The sequence below is a fragment of the Mytilus edulis genome, chromosome 12 (assembly GCF_963676685.1).
Source record: "Mytilus edulis chromosome 12, xbMytEdul2.2, whole genome shotgun sequence".
Taxonomy (NCBI): domain Eukaryota; kingdom Metazoa; phylum Mollusca; class Bivalvia; order Mytilida; family Mytilidae; genus Mytilus; species Mytilus edulis.
This window is the reverse complement of record NC_092355.1, coordinates 47994477-48010648: the sequence shown is the minus strand read 5'-3', so window position 1 is coordinate 48010648 and position 16172 is coordinate 47994477. Positions and strand designations below refer to the sequence as shown.

The 16172-nt window shown below is 32.8% G+C and overlaps 1 protein-coding gene across 3 annotated transcripts in view; it reads left to right on the top strand.

Annotated features, from left to right (window-relative positions):
* Nucleotides 1-16172, top strand: part of LOC139498672 (protocadherin Fat 4-like) — a 45774-nt gene that overhangs the window by 21829 nt on the left and 7773 nt on the right. The window contains exons 4-16 of one of the 3 annotated variants that reach the window (XM_071287177.1): nucleotides 199-402; nucleotides 2586-2654; nucleotides 6032-6196; nucleotides 6571-6652; nucleotides 7549-7709; nucleotides 9005-9172; nucleotides 9797-9915; nucleotides 10674-10854; nucleotides 11235-11396; nucleotides 12195-12332; nucleotides 13056-13178; nucleotides 14470-14664; nucleotides 15151-15338. In XM_071287177.1, the coding sequence (XP_071143278.1) occupies nucleotides 199-402; nucleotides 2586-2654; nucleotides 6032-6196; nucleotides 6571-6652; nucleotides 7549-7709; nucleotides 9005-9172; nucleotides 9797-9915; nucleotides 10674-10854; nucleotides 11235-11396; nucleotides 12195-12332; nucleotides 13056-13178; nucleotides 14470-14664; nucleotides 15151-15338 (1955 nt within the window). Of the gene's footprint in view, nucleotides 1-198; nucleotides 403-2487; nucleotides 2557-2585; nucleotides 2743-6031; nucleotides 6197-6570; nucleotides 6653-7548; nucleotides 7710-9004; nucleotides 9173-9796; nucleotides 9916-10673; nucleotides 10855-11234; nucleotides 11397-12194; nucleotides 12333-13055; nucleotides 13179-14469; nucleotides 14665-15150; nucleotides 15339-16172 lie in introns of those variants that run through there. The other 2 variants (XM_071287178.1, XM_071287179.1) reach the window with 2 other exon arrangements.

Here is a 16172-nt window from a genome sequence, read left to right as displayed (position 1 = left end):
TACATGTTTGTCTAACATTTTTTATCTGACCTTGACCTCATTTTCATGGTTTATTGGTCAATGTTTAGTTTTCTTGGTTTAGTCTATTTCTTAGAAACTATAACATGTATAAGCAATAGGTCAACTATGTTTGGTGTTTATTGAATGATTGTAAGAAGTACACGTATTTCTCATATAAAGTTCTTTTTTTATTTTCAGATGATGGAGGCTGGGAAACCTGGCGTGAGTGGTATTCTTGTCCCGTTACATGTGGAGGTGGGACCCAGTATAGATACAGACTATGTAATAACCCATTGGTATACTGTAATGGTGCCCTTTGTCCTGATTGTGCAGGAGGAAACTGCGCCAATAGTGTACAGGAGAGCACAGATCCTCGGTCTTGTAATACTTTAGATTGTAATGGTATGTAATCAAATTGTAAAATTTCATGGTTTTATGCCTATAGATTTAAGCTTAAAAAATCCTCCATTCTACATTGGCTCCTGTAACTGTTTATTCCCAACAGCAATATATTTGTCAGATTTAAGAAGTGTTAAGTTAAGTCGAGATATACCCATGTTCATCTATGTTTCAGGGAAATATATGTATGATGATATAACAATGTGTGCAAACTCACAACAGTCTTCACAACGAGTGGCAGCCCAGGCTGGTAAAATTGCTCTCAGGCCTGAAAAATCAGACCTACAGGCCAACAGAATCTAACTAAAAAAAAAAATTGAGCTGCGGGCCTGTAGATTTAGCAGTTCAGCGTGAAGACTGTCACAAGAGAAATACACAACTATAAATTAATACACTTTAAATCTGAATTTTTAAAATCTGAATAATTATAAGTTCTGTATAATTTGGGAAAAAAAATCTTGAAAGTTTTAATTTCCACAAATCTAGAAAGATATCAATGAAGAAGATGTTTGATACCACAGATACATGTAATTATTATGATTGAATAGTCAAGAAGTTGAAAAATAACAAACTGTTATATAAATAGTTTATTGCATAACTGCGGGTACAGTTAGTTGTCTCCCCTAGTACCTATAAAAAAATAGTTTGCGTTCAGATCCCCATTGAAGTGGTATTCTATCAACATTTTTTCATTCAAATTCTCATAGGACCTTATTTTAAGTCAAATGTATAACATGTTTTTTTGTGGTGTGGAAACCAATATTTCTTGTTTTAACACTTTTTATACGTCCGTCAAAATTTTGACGTGACATATTATGGTATACAAATGTCCGGTGTCCGTCCGTCTGTCTGTCCGGCGTAAACATGTCGCACCGTAACTTAAGAACGACTTATCCAAATATCATGAAACTTAACATAGTTGTTTCTTATGATGGTCAAATGATCTGTATACTTTTTGGTGAAAATTAGATTAAAACTTTTTGAGTTACGGCACTTTGTAACTAAAACAGGGGTGTGTTTTTTTCACATGTCGCACCGTATCTCAAAAATGATTCTTGATTATGGCTTAAAACTTTGAACGATTCTTAGTTATATTAATCTTAATATCTGTATACTTTTTGGTGATGATTCAAAATTTTATTTTTTAGTTATTAAGTATTTTGTAAAAAAGGGGGAGGGTTTTTTACATGTCGCACCATATCTCAAAAACAATTTATGATTATTGCTTAAAACTTTACACACTTCTTTGTTATATTAATCTAAAGATCTGTATACTTTTTTGTGATGATTCAAAACTTTATTTTGGAGTTATTGAGTATTTTGTTAAACAGGGGAGGTTTTTTTTACATCATGTCGCGCCGTATCTCAAAAATAATTTATGATTATTGCTTAAAACTTTACACACTTCTTTGTTATATTAATTTAAAGATCTGTATACTTTTTGGTTTTGATTCAAAATTTTATTTTAGTGATATTTAGTTTTTTGTAAAAAAAGGGTTGGGGGTTTCACAATTTGTCCCGTCGTGTCTCAAAAACAATATATGGTTATTGCTTAAAACTTTCTCAGAAACTATTTATGATTATTGCATAAAACTTCCACGCAAGACGTCGGGCGTATCATTCGCTCATGGTGCAGCTGTTTATTATTAATTGGATAATATCATAAGAAACTTCAAATGTTTATGCATATTAAAGTAAAATGTTTTTGAATGTTTGAGATGGAATGGCTTCAATTAGGTTCATTTAATTGGTAACAGATCAAATATATTTGATAAAGAATGTGCACAATACTTTTGGCAATCTGCTGTTCTAACATTAAGTATATTTGGTTTCTTCTAATAGAAGTTTCTCTGGAAACTTTGTCATAAACAATGCTTTTATGTCTTTTCCTATTACAGCACATATTCCATACCATTTATTCCGTTGGGAACAAATACTGTAATGTATTTCCTCATGCAGAATTAATATTATTCCAGAATATTTCTGTACAATTGGAAATTATATTATGATTATATAAAGGAACCTCTATTTCATGATGACTGAACCATGTCATCCTCAATTGAGAAAATGTATTATACTTTATTTCAGTTTGTGGTAATAGGGAGATAGGATACGGGTCTCCATCATCATATACAGCCAATACTGGTGGAAGTACAGGTATATTATAAAATTACTTTATCTCTCAGTTTGTGGTAACAGGGAGATAGGATATGGGTCTCCATCATCATATACAGCCAATACTGGTGGTAGTACAGGTATATAGATTACTTTATCTCTCAGGTAACAGGGAGGTAGGATACGGGTCTCCATCATCATATACAGCCAATACTGGTGGTAGTACAGGTATTTAGATTAGTTTATCTCTCAGGTAACAGGGAGATAGGATAAGGGTCTCCATCATCATATACAACCAATACTGGGGTAGTACAGGTACAGTTAACTCTCGTTGTCTCGAACTCCGTTGACTCGAAATTTCGGATGAGTCGAAGTTTTCACGTGGTCCAAAACTTTGTTCCTTGTTAATGACCCCGCTTTTCGTTGTCCACGAATATAGTTGCTTTTAATTAGAGTGTATTTTTCCTTATTTTTTTTTCTTTCCCTTCCTCACTCAGTTCTTAAATTGTTTTGGGTGGAAATGAAAGAAGAGAGGTGAAATAAATTTTTGGATGTTGTATTTTAACTGATTTTGATATGGAATGAGTGTAAGACCAAGTGCAAAAAGGTAATATTTACAGTTTTTGGAACATCTCTTGACTTGTCAATAGGGTATGGATGTGTATTGGCTATATTTGTATAAGTGATTGGTTCAATCTTTCTGAATTTTGGATATATATTTGGATTAGGACTATAAATTACACATACACAAAATTTGACAAAAGTACATGGTGCAATTTTTTTAATGATGCAAAAGTTTATAAAGAACTGATAGAGGAATTAATTGTGGTCTGTGGCCTAAGAAGCCCAAGACCACTATTAATAACCCCACTTTTTGTTGTCCACGAATATAGGTCCTTTTAATAAGAGTGTATTTTTCCTTAATTTTTTTTCTTTCCCTTCCTCACTCATTTCTTAAATTGTTTTGGGTGGAAATGAGAGAAGAGAGGTGAAATAAATTTTTGGATGTTGTAGTATTTTAACTGATTTTGATATGGAATGAGTGTAAGGCCAAGTGCAAAAAGGTAATATTTACAGTTTTCGGAACATCTCTTGACTTGTCAAAAGGGGTATGGATGTGTATTGGCTAAATTTGTATAAGTGATTGGTTCAATCTTTCTGAATTTTTGGATATATATTTGCACCTGTCCCAAGTCAGGAGCCTCTGGCCTTTGTAAGTCTTGTATTATTTTAACTTTTAGTTTCTTGTGTACAATTTGGAGTTTTAATAGTATGGTGTTCATTATCACTGAACCAGTATATATTTGTTTAGGGGCCAGCTGAAGGACACCTCCAGGTGCGAGAATTTCTCTTTCCATTGAAGACCTGTTGGTGACCTACTGCTGTTGTATGCTCTATGGTCGGGTTGTTGTCTCTTTTGCACATTCCCCATTTCCATTTTCAATTTTATTGGACTAGGACTATACATTACACACACAAAAAATTTGACAAAAGTGCATGGTGCAATTTTTTTAATGATGCAAAAGGTTATAAGAACTGATCAGATAGAGGAATTAATTGTGGTCTGTGGCCTAAATTTCTAACATGTCCTATTAAAAGGATGTAAAACAATCATGACATTGTAGTTATAAATCTCTCATTAGTTTTAAACATATTTATTTATAGTGGATTGGGAAACAAGTTTTGCAACTTATATTAATCCCTTTCCACTTTGCGGGTGCGAGTACTGCCTTGTAGCATCATTAGCCTACTCTTTTTTATGCCCCACCTACGATAGTAGAGGGGCATTATGTTTTCTGGTCTGTGCGTCCGTTCGTCCGTCCGTCCGTTCGTCCGTCCGTCTGTCTGTCTGTCTGTCCGTTCGTCCGTCTGTCCCGCTCCAGGTTAAAGTTTTTGGTCAAGGTAGTTTTTGATGAAGTTGAAGTCCAATCGACTTCAAACTTAGTACACATGTTCCCTATGATATGATCTTTCTAATTTTAATGCCAAATTAGAGTTTTTACCCCAATTTCACGGTCCACTGAACATGGAAAATGATAGTGCGAGTGGGACATTCGTGTACTGAGGACACATTCTTGTTTAAATCTACAAGGGTGTCTTTAACGTGCAAGAGATATGGCTCTCTCTTAACACGGGTCAGCCATTTATCGTCCCCTTCTGACGGACTATCATCGTTTCCTCAAGACCATACTCGCAGATGGTGTCAAGGGAGAGCCGAAAATTGAGTTCCTGAAATTTTCATCCCAAACGGGAATAGAACTAGGAACCTTTGTGTTAGTAGTCCGATGCACTAACCACTACACCACGGTGCCTCCCCTATTGTCTGTATTGTAAGACTATGAAGATATGATATCATGGCCCTTGAGACAAGAATCCACCAGAGAACAAATACAATTGAACATCATAATGCCTTCATTTATGAAGAAAACCCATTCTGCACTTCTGATGAAACAAAACGCAGAACAATTCAGACAAATAACTGGTTCTTACTGTAATGTAATATAATAAGATTTAGCATTGAGACATAGAAAATATATGTTTAGGAGCACAATTTTTGTCCAGCCTGCGACTTTAGTCGCAGTAAGCTCGACATAGGGATAAGTGTTCTGGCGGCTACGGTGGCTATGTTAGCTAACTGCTTAAAAGCTTTATATTCTTGAAGGTGGTTCAAGACCTGGATGCTTCATACTTTGTATATAGATGCCTCATGTTACGAAGTTTCTGTCAGTCACATGTCCAATATCCTTGACCTCATTTTCATGGTTCATTGACTACTTGAAAAAAAAGTTAAGATTTTTTTGTAATGTTCAATTCTCTCTTATTGTAAGTAATAGGATAACTATATTTGGTATATGCGTACCTTGCAAGGTCCTCATGCCTGTCACACAGTTTTCACTTGACCTCGACCGACCTCATTTCATGGATCAGTGAACAAGGTTAAGTTTTGGTGGTCAAGTCCATATCTCAGATACTATAAGCAATAAGTCTAGAATATTCGTTGTATGAAAGGAATGTTAGGTGTACATGTCCAAGTTGCAGTCATCTGACCTTGACCTCACTTTCATGGTTCAGTGGTTATAGTTGAGTTTTTGTGTTTTGGTCTGTTTTTCTTATACTGTATGCAATAGGTCTTCTATATTTGGTGTATGGAATGATAGTAAGGTGTACATGTTTAGCTGGCAGGTGTCATCTGACCTTGACCTCATTTTCATGTTTCAGTGGTCAAAGTTAAGTTTTTGAGTTTTGATCTTTTCTAATACTATATGCAATAGGCCAACTATATTTGGTGTATGGAAATATTTTAAGATCTAAATGATCTGTCTGGCATGGTTCATCTGACCTTGACCTCATTTTCATGGTTCATTGGTCAATGTTTAGTTTTCTTGATTAAAGTTAAGTTTATGGGACAGTTGTAATAAAACTTTATATTTAGGACTATCAACATAATATCAATGATTAGTAAAGAAGGCGAGACATTTCTGTGTGTGCACTTACTTGTTATGGTTATCTATTGTAGGTTTTGGGGTTTTAGCAGAAAGTGGATTTTATGAGGCTACTTGTTGTGGTATTATAAAAACCTGGGAGTTCTATGCCTCCAGAGCTGGAGAGCTTCATTTATTGGTGTGGAGGAAATCTGGGACAACATACACATTAGCAGGGGAAAATATATACGTTGTTCCCAGTAAGTATTGTAGAATTTCTGATTTACATGATAGGTCATAGGTTGAAAATCATTTTATTCATGAATTCATTATGTTTTGTATTCTTTTACAATGTACATCAATATCAAAGATTATATCACATTTTAACATTATTGAAGCAGGGATTCAAAATCTTTCTTTTATTTCATTCTATTTCTGAAATCTGAACATATTTCAAATATGAAATCTTGATTGTGACAATGAATCCATATAGATTATGATCAAAGCACAGAAAATGCCTACAACAAAGGCCAATGAAGCACTGAAAATACATTCATCTCAGCCCTTTTTTTTTTTTTTTTTAAATATGACTAAATGACTGGTTGTAACATATGTAATTGTTTTATCTTCATAGGCAATGCTGTAGGTAAAACAATAACCTATACACTGAGGGAGTTGGATCATCTTTCTATAGAGGATGGAGATATCATAGGATGGTAAATTATTTAATGAAGTACAAAATTAGAATAATAAAAGGGTGATATTAGCATTTTATTCCACTGTCTATACATATTGATAGTTTTGTCAATATTTGATTGGTCGAGACTATCCCATGTGTCAGCGAACAAATCTTCATATTCCCCTCTGAAATGTCGGGACTACATCGTGCCACATTATGCGCTGTTAATGTACATAAGGTGTTGAATATCTTTTTTTTTTTAATAGGGTAAGCTAAAACCATTTTCTTGTTAAAATTTGTTTCAGGCATTTAAGCAAAAAGACTTAATTAATTATAATTAGCTTTTGAACCGTATTGTTTATTAAAGTGCATGTGGTGTTTAGTTATAAATTAGAAGTGGATGAGAGAAAAAAATGTTTGCAAACTAATATTTTATGTTCAGGTAGTGTCAACATAGCATAGGCTGTCTGAGTGAGTGGAATAAAACATTCATTTCCCTTGGCTTCAGAAGATATGAAGATTTGCTCACCTTTAAAAATCATATTCCCTCGAGCATAGCCCTCGTGAAATATGAATATTTTTGGTGAACAAATCTTCATATCTGCCTCAGTTACGGGAAATAAATGTATAATTTTTTTACTCACAAAAGTTGTGAAACTAAAAATCACTCACAAAAAAATATTTTTTAAAATAAAGTCATTAATTATTCAATTCATTTTATGTTAGCTGCATTCAAGACCTCCTGAATTGCAATTAATACATTCTTGTCTAGACATTTGTATTATTAATAAAAGTATATCATGAAATTAAGAATGGAAATGGGGAATGTGTCAAAAGAGACAACAACCTGACCAAAGAGCGGAAAATTATTGAAAGCCACCAATGGGTCTTCAACATATTGTTATTTATATATCATTAACTGTGTCTCTGTAGGTACACATCAGGTTTAGAGATAATCCCGTACAGCAGTTCTGATCCTCAGAATTTCCGTATGACAACAATGACAGCTGTTGAAGAAGGAAACACCTTTGATTGGTCAAGTGTTGGTTATACTCATAATAGGGCTTATGCTATTAGTGTGCACACAGATGATGGTAAGTTTTTTGGGGAAATCATGCCATTTTTTTTTATGTCCCACCTATGATAGTATTATGTTTTCTGGTCTGTGAGTCCATTCGTCTGTTTGTCCATTCATCTGTTTGTCCCTCCGTCACGCTTCATGTTTAAGGTAAAGGTAGTTTTTGATGAAGTTGAAGTCCAATCAACTTGTCAATGAATGGGACATTCGTGTACTGATAATGGACACATTCTTGGGTTGTTTTATTTAATGACACCCAATATCTTAAAGGGTAAGGTTCTATTAAGGTTTAAATTGAGATGGTGTAATTTTACTGGTAGTTTATTTAAAATAGACTTAGATGGGTTAGAGTTTTAAAAAAAAATACAAGTTATGCTTAAAAACTTAATTATTTTTCTTCTGAAAATACTTTTGGCCTTTCTATATGAATCTAATGGACAGGTGTCCATTTGTTTGAGTATTGAAATAAGGAGATGCCAATGCTAATATTGCCCAAAGTTCAAATGAAGTAAATGTATTCAATTATAGGCAACCATATAGCTTTCAACAGTCAGAGAAAAACATGTACTGCATAGTCGGCTATAAAAGTTTGCAGAGTATTAGTAAAATGTTGATAAAGTTTTGGTTAAACATTTGACAGCATTCTTAAGTTATGTGCTATAAATCGTCTACAAATGGAATAAAGATTTTCATACAGTCATGCAGTAACTCATTTTTAATTTCCCTGTTGAATCATATATATATTTATGGTTCAACGGCTCTTTTAATGCTTCAAATTGTGAAATTGATCTTCTTAATGTGGTAACATTATCTTTTAAAATATATTATATCAGGTTTTATCATATCTGTGTTCAACACTGTTGTTGTCTGAGTTATCTGTTTGAGAAGCATCAACTAGCTGAGTCAACTAACAAGTATAATCCAACTGCTTTAAATATGTTTTTACCATGCATGTTTAATTTTCACCCAATATCTGTATTCTAGTGAGTGAGTCAGACATGTCAAAAATAACATTGTTGAAAGTATTTCCAAAAAAAATAAATAACAAATGTACTGAACTAGTACTGAAATTAAAAACAAAAATTCCATAATCAATGGCAATATCAAAAGCTCAAAAGCATCAAACAAATGGATAACAACTGTCATATTCCTGACTTGGTAAAGGCATTTTCTAAACCTCTCACTTGTATGACAGTCACATTAAAATTCCATTATATTGACAATGATGTTTGAACAAAACAAACAGACATAACAGGTAAAAATGTCAAAAATAAGGGTCACAACAGTCAACAAGTATACTTTCTATTTCAGACACAGCACCATTCTACACAAATCTAAATAGAGAAGTTGTGATATTTGGTGAGGAGCCTAGTGGTACCACTATTTACAGAGTCAAGTATTACAATGGAGACACACGAGACACACTGACTGTGACATATACTTCATCCAGTACTGACTTTGCCTTTAGTACTGTCACTAGTAAGATATTATGTAGCAAAGTTGATGTTTCAATCCCTACTCTTTAAGCATAGGGAATATCAGATAATATAAGTTGGATAGAGTGTCGTCAGGTCAAAGTGTTATTTGAATACATATAGATATAAGAAGATGTGGTATGAGTTCTAATGAGACAACTCTCCATGTAAGTCACCATTTATAAAAGTAAACCAATATAGGTTAAAGTACGGTCTTCAATACAGAGCCTTGGCTCACACCGAACAGCAAGCTATAAAGGGTACCAACATTACTATAACTATAAAGGGTACCAAAATTACTATCATTGTGGATATTAGAATTTGAAAATCATTTAGAAGGGTTATTTAAACGCCCATTTCAAGAATTAGAAGGAAAAAAACTGCATGTAAATCACCAAAGGGTTTGTGTTTTGTACTTCCTAAAAAAAGTAACCAACAATGGTGATATGACATAAAAACTATAAGGAAACTATAATTGAAGAATGAAATTATGTATTCTACCATTCAAAAATTTTAGATGATCCTGTAACTAAAGGAAGTACCCTGTAGAAGCTTTTGTTTAGTTTATTATGTCAGTGAAAACACCTTAGAATAGTTTAATATTATTTTATAATTTTGTGATTTTCAGACTTTGTTTACCTGACTGCCAGTCCATCAGTAGGAACATATACTATGACATTTAGCCTTGAAGATTCTTGTGGTAATAGAGATTCTTCAATATCTTTGACAATCAAAGTTCTTAATACAGTGAGTTTTCTTTTAATATTCACTTTTCACACAATTATTATGATTATTTTCCTCTGACTTTAATAATAAACTAATCCTTCATTTGCATCTTAATCAATTTAACCATGCAATTGTAACTGGAGAGCATGATTTATCTTACAAAATCACCATTGTCTCCACCAGGACTTGAACCTGTCACCTCTGTATTACAAGGCAGTGTGTTAACCAACTGAGCTAAAGAAGTACTTCCTTAGCTTAACCGCTTACAGCTGACTAAGTATCTACCATATGTTCTAAGGGAAGCAATCCCGTCACACTTCACCCACCTCAAGAATCATCATACAAATATGACTCTCACACAAACATACCCTTAGCTAGACTTCCTCTCTAACCTCATGTGGGTTTTTTAGTTGGGCACCAATGTAACCGGAGAGCATGATTATTCTTGCAAAATAGTATGTCTCCACCAGGACTTGAACCAAGGACCTCTGTGTTACAAGGCAGCATGTCAACTGACTGAGCCACAGAAGTGCTTCCTTATATAAGCTCAACCGCTTATGACTGACTAAGTATCTAACACATGTTCTAAGGGAAGCAATCCCGTTACACAATCAATATATCATCACCACTTTTGCAACTCTTATCTTGTGGCTGCCAATTTGTATTTGAAAAGGAAGCAGGAATACCTGGAGAGAACCCGCACAACATTCAAAAGAAATGTGAAACAGACAAAATTCCAGCAAATGTTAAAAAAAATTATACTGTTTCTGATATTTCAGCCACCAAGAATAACGAGTTTGCCTAGTTCTGCAGTCCTACACGAAGATGTAACAGAGAGCCAGTTATTACATACCCTGGATGTCTATGACAGACAAACATCAGACTTCATTACCTGTGTCCTGACCTCAGAGACACCAAATAATGGAAACTTTCAAGTAGACTTAATTACAGGAACTGCAGGTAATGATTACTTAAACATGGTAATAATGTAAACAGAATTCAGAAGGATACAATCATTATATTGGAACTAATATATTAGTGCATATAATGTATCAAGATGCAGTAAAGTAGAAAATCAGTCCTGGGTACTATTTATTTTCTGTGCAGTAATTAATTTTGTCAGATCTACTAAATTTGGAAAGAGGCTTACATGGTGAAAAAGAATACTAAATTTTGTAATTTAATATTCCATAAATCACAATCAAAACACAAAAAATCTTAAGTTATGAACATTTAAATATTTTACATTTAGTTTTAGTCGAAGATATTTTGTAAAAAGTGCTGCAGGTCTCAAGTAAAGAATTGCTGTTTACAATCTATCAGTTATATTTTGTTTTCAGACTATGGAATCTATCTGAAGTCCAAACCTACCTTTGATTATGAGGCTCACACAAAACATACTCTAGTGATATCATGTAATGACGGGAAGGGTAATACAGGTACTGGCGACTTCTTTGTACACGTTCTGAAAAATCATCCACCAAGATTTCTCAATCTGCCAGGTAATATATTGTACTGTATTTCAGTCAGATATGTTTTGTTATGTTTTAATAATTGGGAATAAGTAGCATTTAAAATTCCAATGGTAATACATATGTAATATATATTGCATTCTGAATTTGATACATATATACATAGATATATAAGAAAATGTGGAATGAGTGCCAATGACACACCTCTCCATCCAAGTCACAATTTATAAAAGTAAACCATTACAAGTCAAAGTACAGTCTTCAATATGGAGCCTTGGCTCACACCAAAAAGCATGCTATAAAGGGCCCAAAAAATGACTTGTGTAAAACCATTCAAACCAGAAAACCGATGGTCTAATCTATTTTTAAAAAATGAGAAAAGAAAAACACTTATGAACCACATCAACAAATGACAACCATTGAACTTCAGTTTAGTCTGAAAGATATAACATGTACCAATATTTTTCTGCATTTCATCTATCCTTCGAAATTGCTATGATAATTGCACTGTGCATTAAAGGATTTCTCAGTAGTATCAAATAAAATACCAGAGACTCAGTTTTACTTTCCATGTTATTTTTTCTATTTTTCTAAAACATTTTGTTGCAAAAGTGATGATCATGATTTGTATCTCAGAAATTTATTTATGTTTTGTATAGACTCAGATTTATATAGTTACATAACATAATTGTATTTTTTTTTTAAACCTGTGTTACATCTATATGTCCTTTCTAATTGTATTATGTTGTTAGGTGAAAATCTCATTGAAATAAAAAAAAAATTATAGAAAACATCTCAATACCACACATGTTTTGGTTCTAATTTTAGCATCAGTTGATTTGAATGTAACAACAACTCTGATTGGTGACCTTGTATACAACATCCAGATGACTGATGATGAAAATGATACTTTGACCTTTACCATGACAACAGACCCCTCTGGTGGACCATTTTCTATTCATGGATGTATGTAACACTGGAATAGAGAGAAAAATATTAATTGATTTATATATGTTATGTTCAAATTAATTGTTTCAAATTTTACTGGTTTCAGGACATGAAATTTTATTGGGGGATTGTTTGAGGAATACCATATAGTTGGTTATTTTCGCAGGTGTAAAATTTCACGATTTTCATTGAATAAAGTATAAGAAATATTTTGGCGGTTATTATTTTGGCTGACTCGAAACTTTTAGCAATACCTTTGCATATACATTTTTAAATTGGCGGAGTTTATTTTGGTGATTTTGTTCTATCTGCAAAAATAAGCAAAAATTTACACTCTGCGAAAAATAACCCGCTTTATGGTATGTCAGAATTTTTTCTGGTCTTTTTTTTTTTTGAATTTCCAGTACATAGCATTCTACATTTTTAAGACTCATTTTGTGCGACCATGCCTTATGAATCTTTGATTTAATTTTTTTAACATTGAAGTACAGCATAACTGAAATGTAGAAAACTTTGGGTGAATGTAGTTTTGTAAATCTGAAAATGATAAACAATTTGCACAACAATATTTGTAAGAAAAGGTAGCATTCTTCTGGGTCTGTCTGCCATTAACTGCAATTTGGACTGTAATGGAACATTCATTATACATTTGTTACCCAGCATAAATTAGCCTTAATTTTCTATCAAAAAAGATTGAACTCGACGAGGTAACAAATATTTATTATTTTGTGATTTTTATAGATGGATATATAGCAACCACAGCAGACCTAGCCACAATATTTGAACCCGCCTATAGCTTAGAAATCTCCGTCAATGATGGGAGAACCACAGTAGGGCCAAGAACTCTGGCTGTACATCTTACCAGTAAGGATCAATTGATTTCCTTTTTTCATTACTTCACTCTCAATAAAGAATATCATATTGCTTTTTCAAAACTGTAAATTCAGAAATTATTGAGATTTTTGTCATTGCGAAAAGTGCCTGGTTTTGATCTCAATAATTTAAACTTGCATTTTGAATATTTTTAAAGAATTATCGCAAAAATAAAAATCGCATTTTAGTATAAAATTACAAAATCCCAATAATAAATGTACGCAATAATTTGTGAATTTACAGTATTACATCTGTATCAAACATTGACACCAATATAATCCCAAGAGCTCTGATAGTGTGTGATGTTAAAAAAGTCATTTCATATACACTTCATTCGATATACCTCAAGTAGATGGGTTTTTATATGTGACATGACACTATACAGATTAGGGGTTTGATAAAACGTTTGCAACAGTGACTGATATAGATGAAGTCTTGCCAAGCTTTTACCCTATTTCTTAGCAAGTACAGAGTTTCAAAACGTGCTTAAAGATATTGTAAAAATATATATATTCTATGTAAACTACTACCACTGAACTACAGCAACTGATTTCACAAAAAAATAAAGGTGGTACATAAACACTACAGGGAGATAACTCTGTCAAACTCAACTGATTGTTTTAATCACATTCTATCGTTAAGGAAATATTAAGCTTCTCAATGATCAATAAGTTAGTGTCTGTCAAGCTTCTTATTATCCAATAAAAATCTTCCTATAAAGGTTGTGACTCAAGTTTTTTGAAATTTTTATATTTTTGTCAAAGGGAAAAGTAATTATTTTGTCAAAATGTTATGAAAATAAAATGAGCCAAATTAATATAAATCTAGGTGTTTGGTACCACCTTATGTGAAAAAGTACAAGTCTTGAACATTTTAATATAACTTACAATCAATTTTTATCATAAGAGTTTTTGTCAAAAGTGTCCCAAGGCTCCTGACTTGAGGTAAGTGAAAATTAAAGAATTTGAAGGGATTAAACCTGTATGTAAGTACCTATTACTAACCTGAATAAACTCAATCCAATTAAAATTAAATCTCTGCACTTGCTCATCGATGGTTATATGTTGCGTGTGGGCATGCACGACATATAAACAACAAGGAGCAAGTGCGGAGATTTAATTTTAATTAGATAGGAATAAACTGTAACAAGAAGTTGGAAAGTGCCATTGCACTAATGTAACTGGCAACATCATAATCAAATATATGTCAACTCATCCTACAGGAGATTTTTAACTATATGTTTTCCTTATCCAATGTAAGATCATGTTTCACATATATTCAGATATAAATGATGTACCACAGTTTGGTAATCTCCCGCTGACAGAAACAGATCGTTTCCGTATTGAAGAGAATAGTCTTGTTGGGACCACTTTGTATCATGTTGAGGTCCGTGACCAGGATGATAGTATACCTGATGTTCTGGTCTCTGCCCTATTTTCACCCAACACAGGAGCTCCTTACTTCAGTATGAGTTCAGGTTTGTTGATACTAATGCAGGTTAAATTGACCATTTATAAATATATATGCTGACACAGTAATAATGCTGTTCGTTAAATGTTAAACATTTATTAATAATAAATGAGTCCTTGCTGTTTTTATACCCAACCTCAGGGCATTATGTTTTTCTGTCTTGGCGTCAGTTTGTTCGTCAGTCTGTTCTTCAGTCTGTTCTTCAGTCTGTCCTGCTTCTAGTTAAAATTTTTGGTCAATGTAGTTTTTGATGAAGTTGAAATTCAATCAACTTGAAACTTAGTACACATGTTCCCTATGATATTATCTTTCTTAAATTAAATGCCAAATTAGAGTTTGACCCTAATTTTTAATGGTCCACTGAACATAAAAAATGATAGTCTGTGTACTATGGACACATTCATATTTCATATTGTAAAAAAGATTTCCTGACCTTGAAATATTTTAATTTACTTTTTACTAACTATCGTATAAAATAAATGTTGTTTTACAGATGGCTACCTTACAATATCTGGTGATATTGACTTTGAGTCAGTTCCTAATATATATTTACAAATAATCGTCACGGCAACAGACAGGAAAGACACAGCAACACAAACAATATTTGTGAGGATCACAGATCAGAATGAGGCTCCATCTTTTCACCAGACGGGATATTCTGTTGAACAGTTTGAAGCTGTGGTATAGTAGTTTATAATATGAATTGGGAATTAGATCTACTAATTGATAATCGATATATTGTTGTTTATATTATGTTTTTATCGAATATGTAATGAAAAGTATGGGTCACAGAGAGGTTGTGCAAAATTACAAGATTTTTATATAGAAAAGCGCTTAGAATGCATGAAATTTATAACATTTTGTTTTCAATTTTATACAGCATTGAATGGATACCTGTCCTGGTGGACTATCAGTCCCTGAGGGTATCATCAGCTCAGTAGTCAGTCAGTCACTGATTTATAACAAACATCTTAAATTGCCCCTTTATAAATTTTGAAGTAATACAGAAACTAAATTTTCAACTCCCTTAAGGCTGTGTTCACACTAACTCACACATGAACTTAAAACACAATTATGTTCCCATTGATAAAACTCAATGTTTACATGTAGTTTAAATCGTGTATTGTCTACATGCAGTCGATAGTCAATGTAGGCCTTGTGTAAGTTAAGTGTACACAAAACGATAGGCATTTAGAACATTGATTTTACCATGTTTATTTAAAGAAGAAAAGATTTTTTGATAAAATTGATATTAATAACAATTATTAATAAAGTTCTTTACAGAAATATTTGTCTAAACTTGATATATTTAATATTTGTTATAAGAAATACTTGACATAGCTTAATTTATTAACCCCTTTTCAAGACTCAAACATCATCATTGCCAAACACATAATTCATTTTAAAAAGTCTTCCTGAATCGACTGGACATACACATAAATATTTGCCACTGGTCTTTACTCAAACAATGATTTACTCATAAATGTATTACTAAAAAAAGTGTGATGTGAGCCT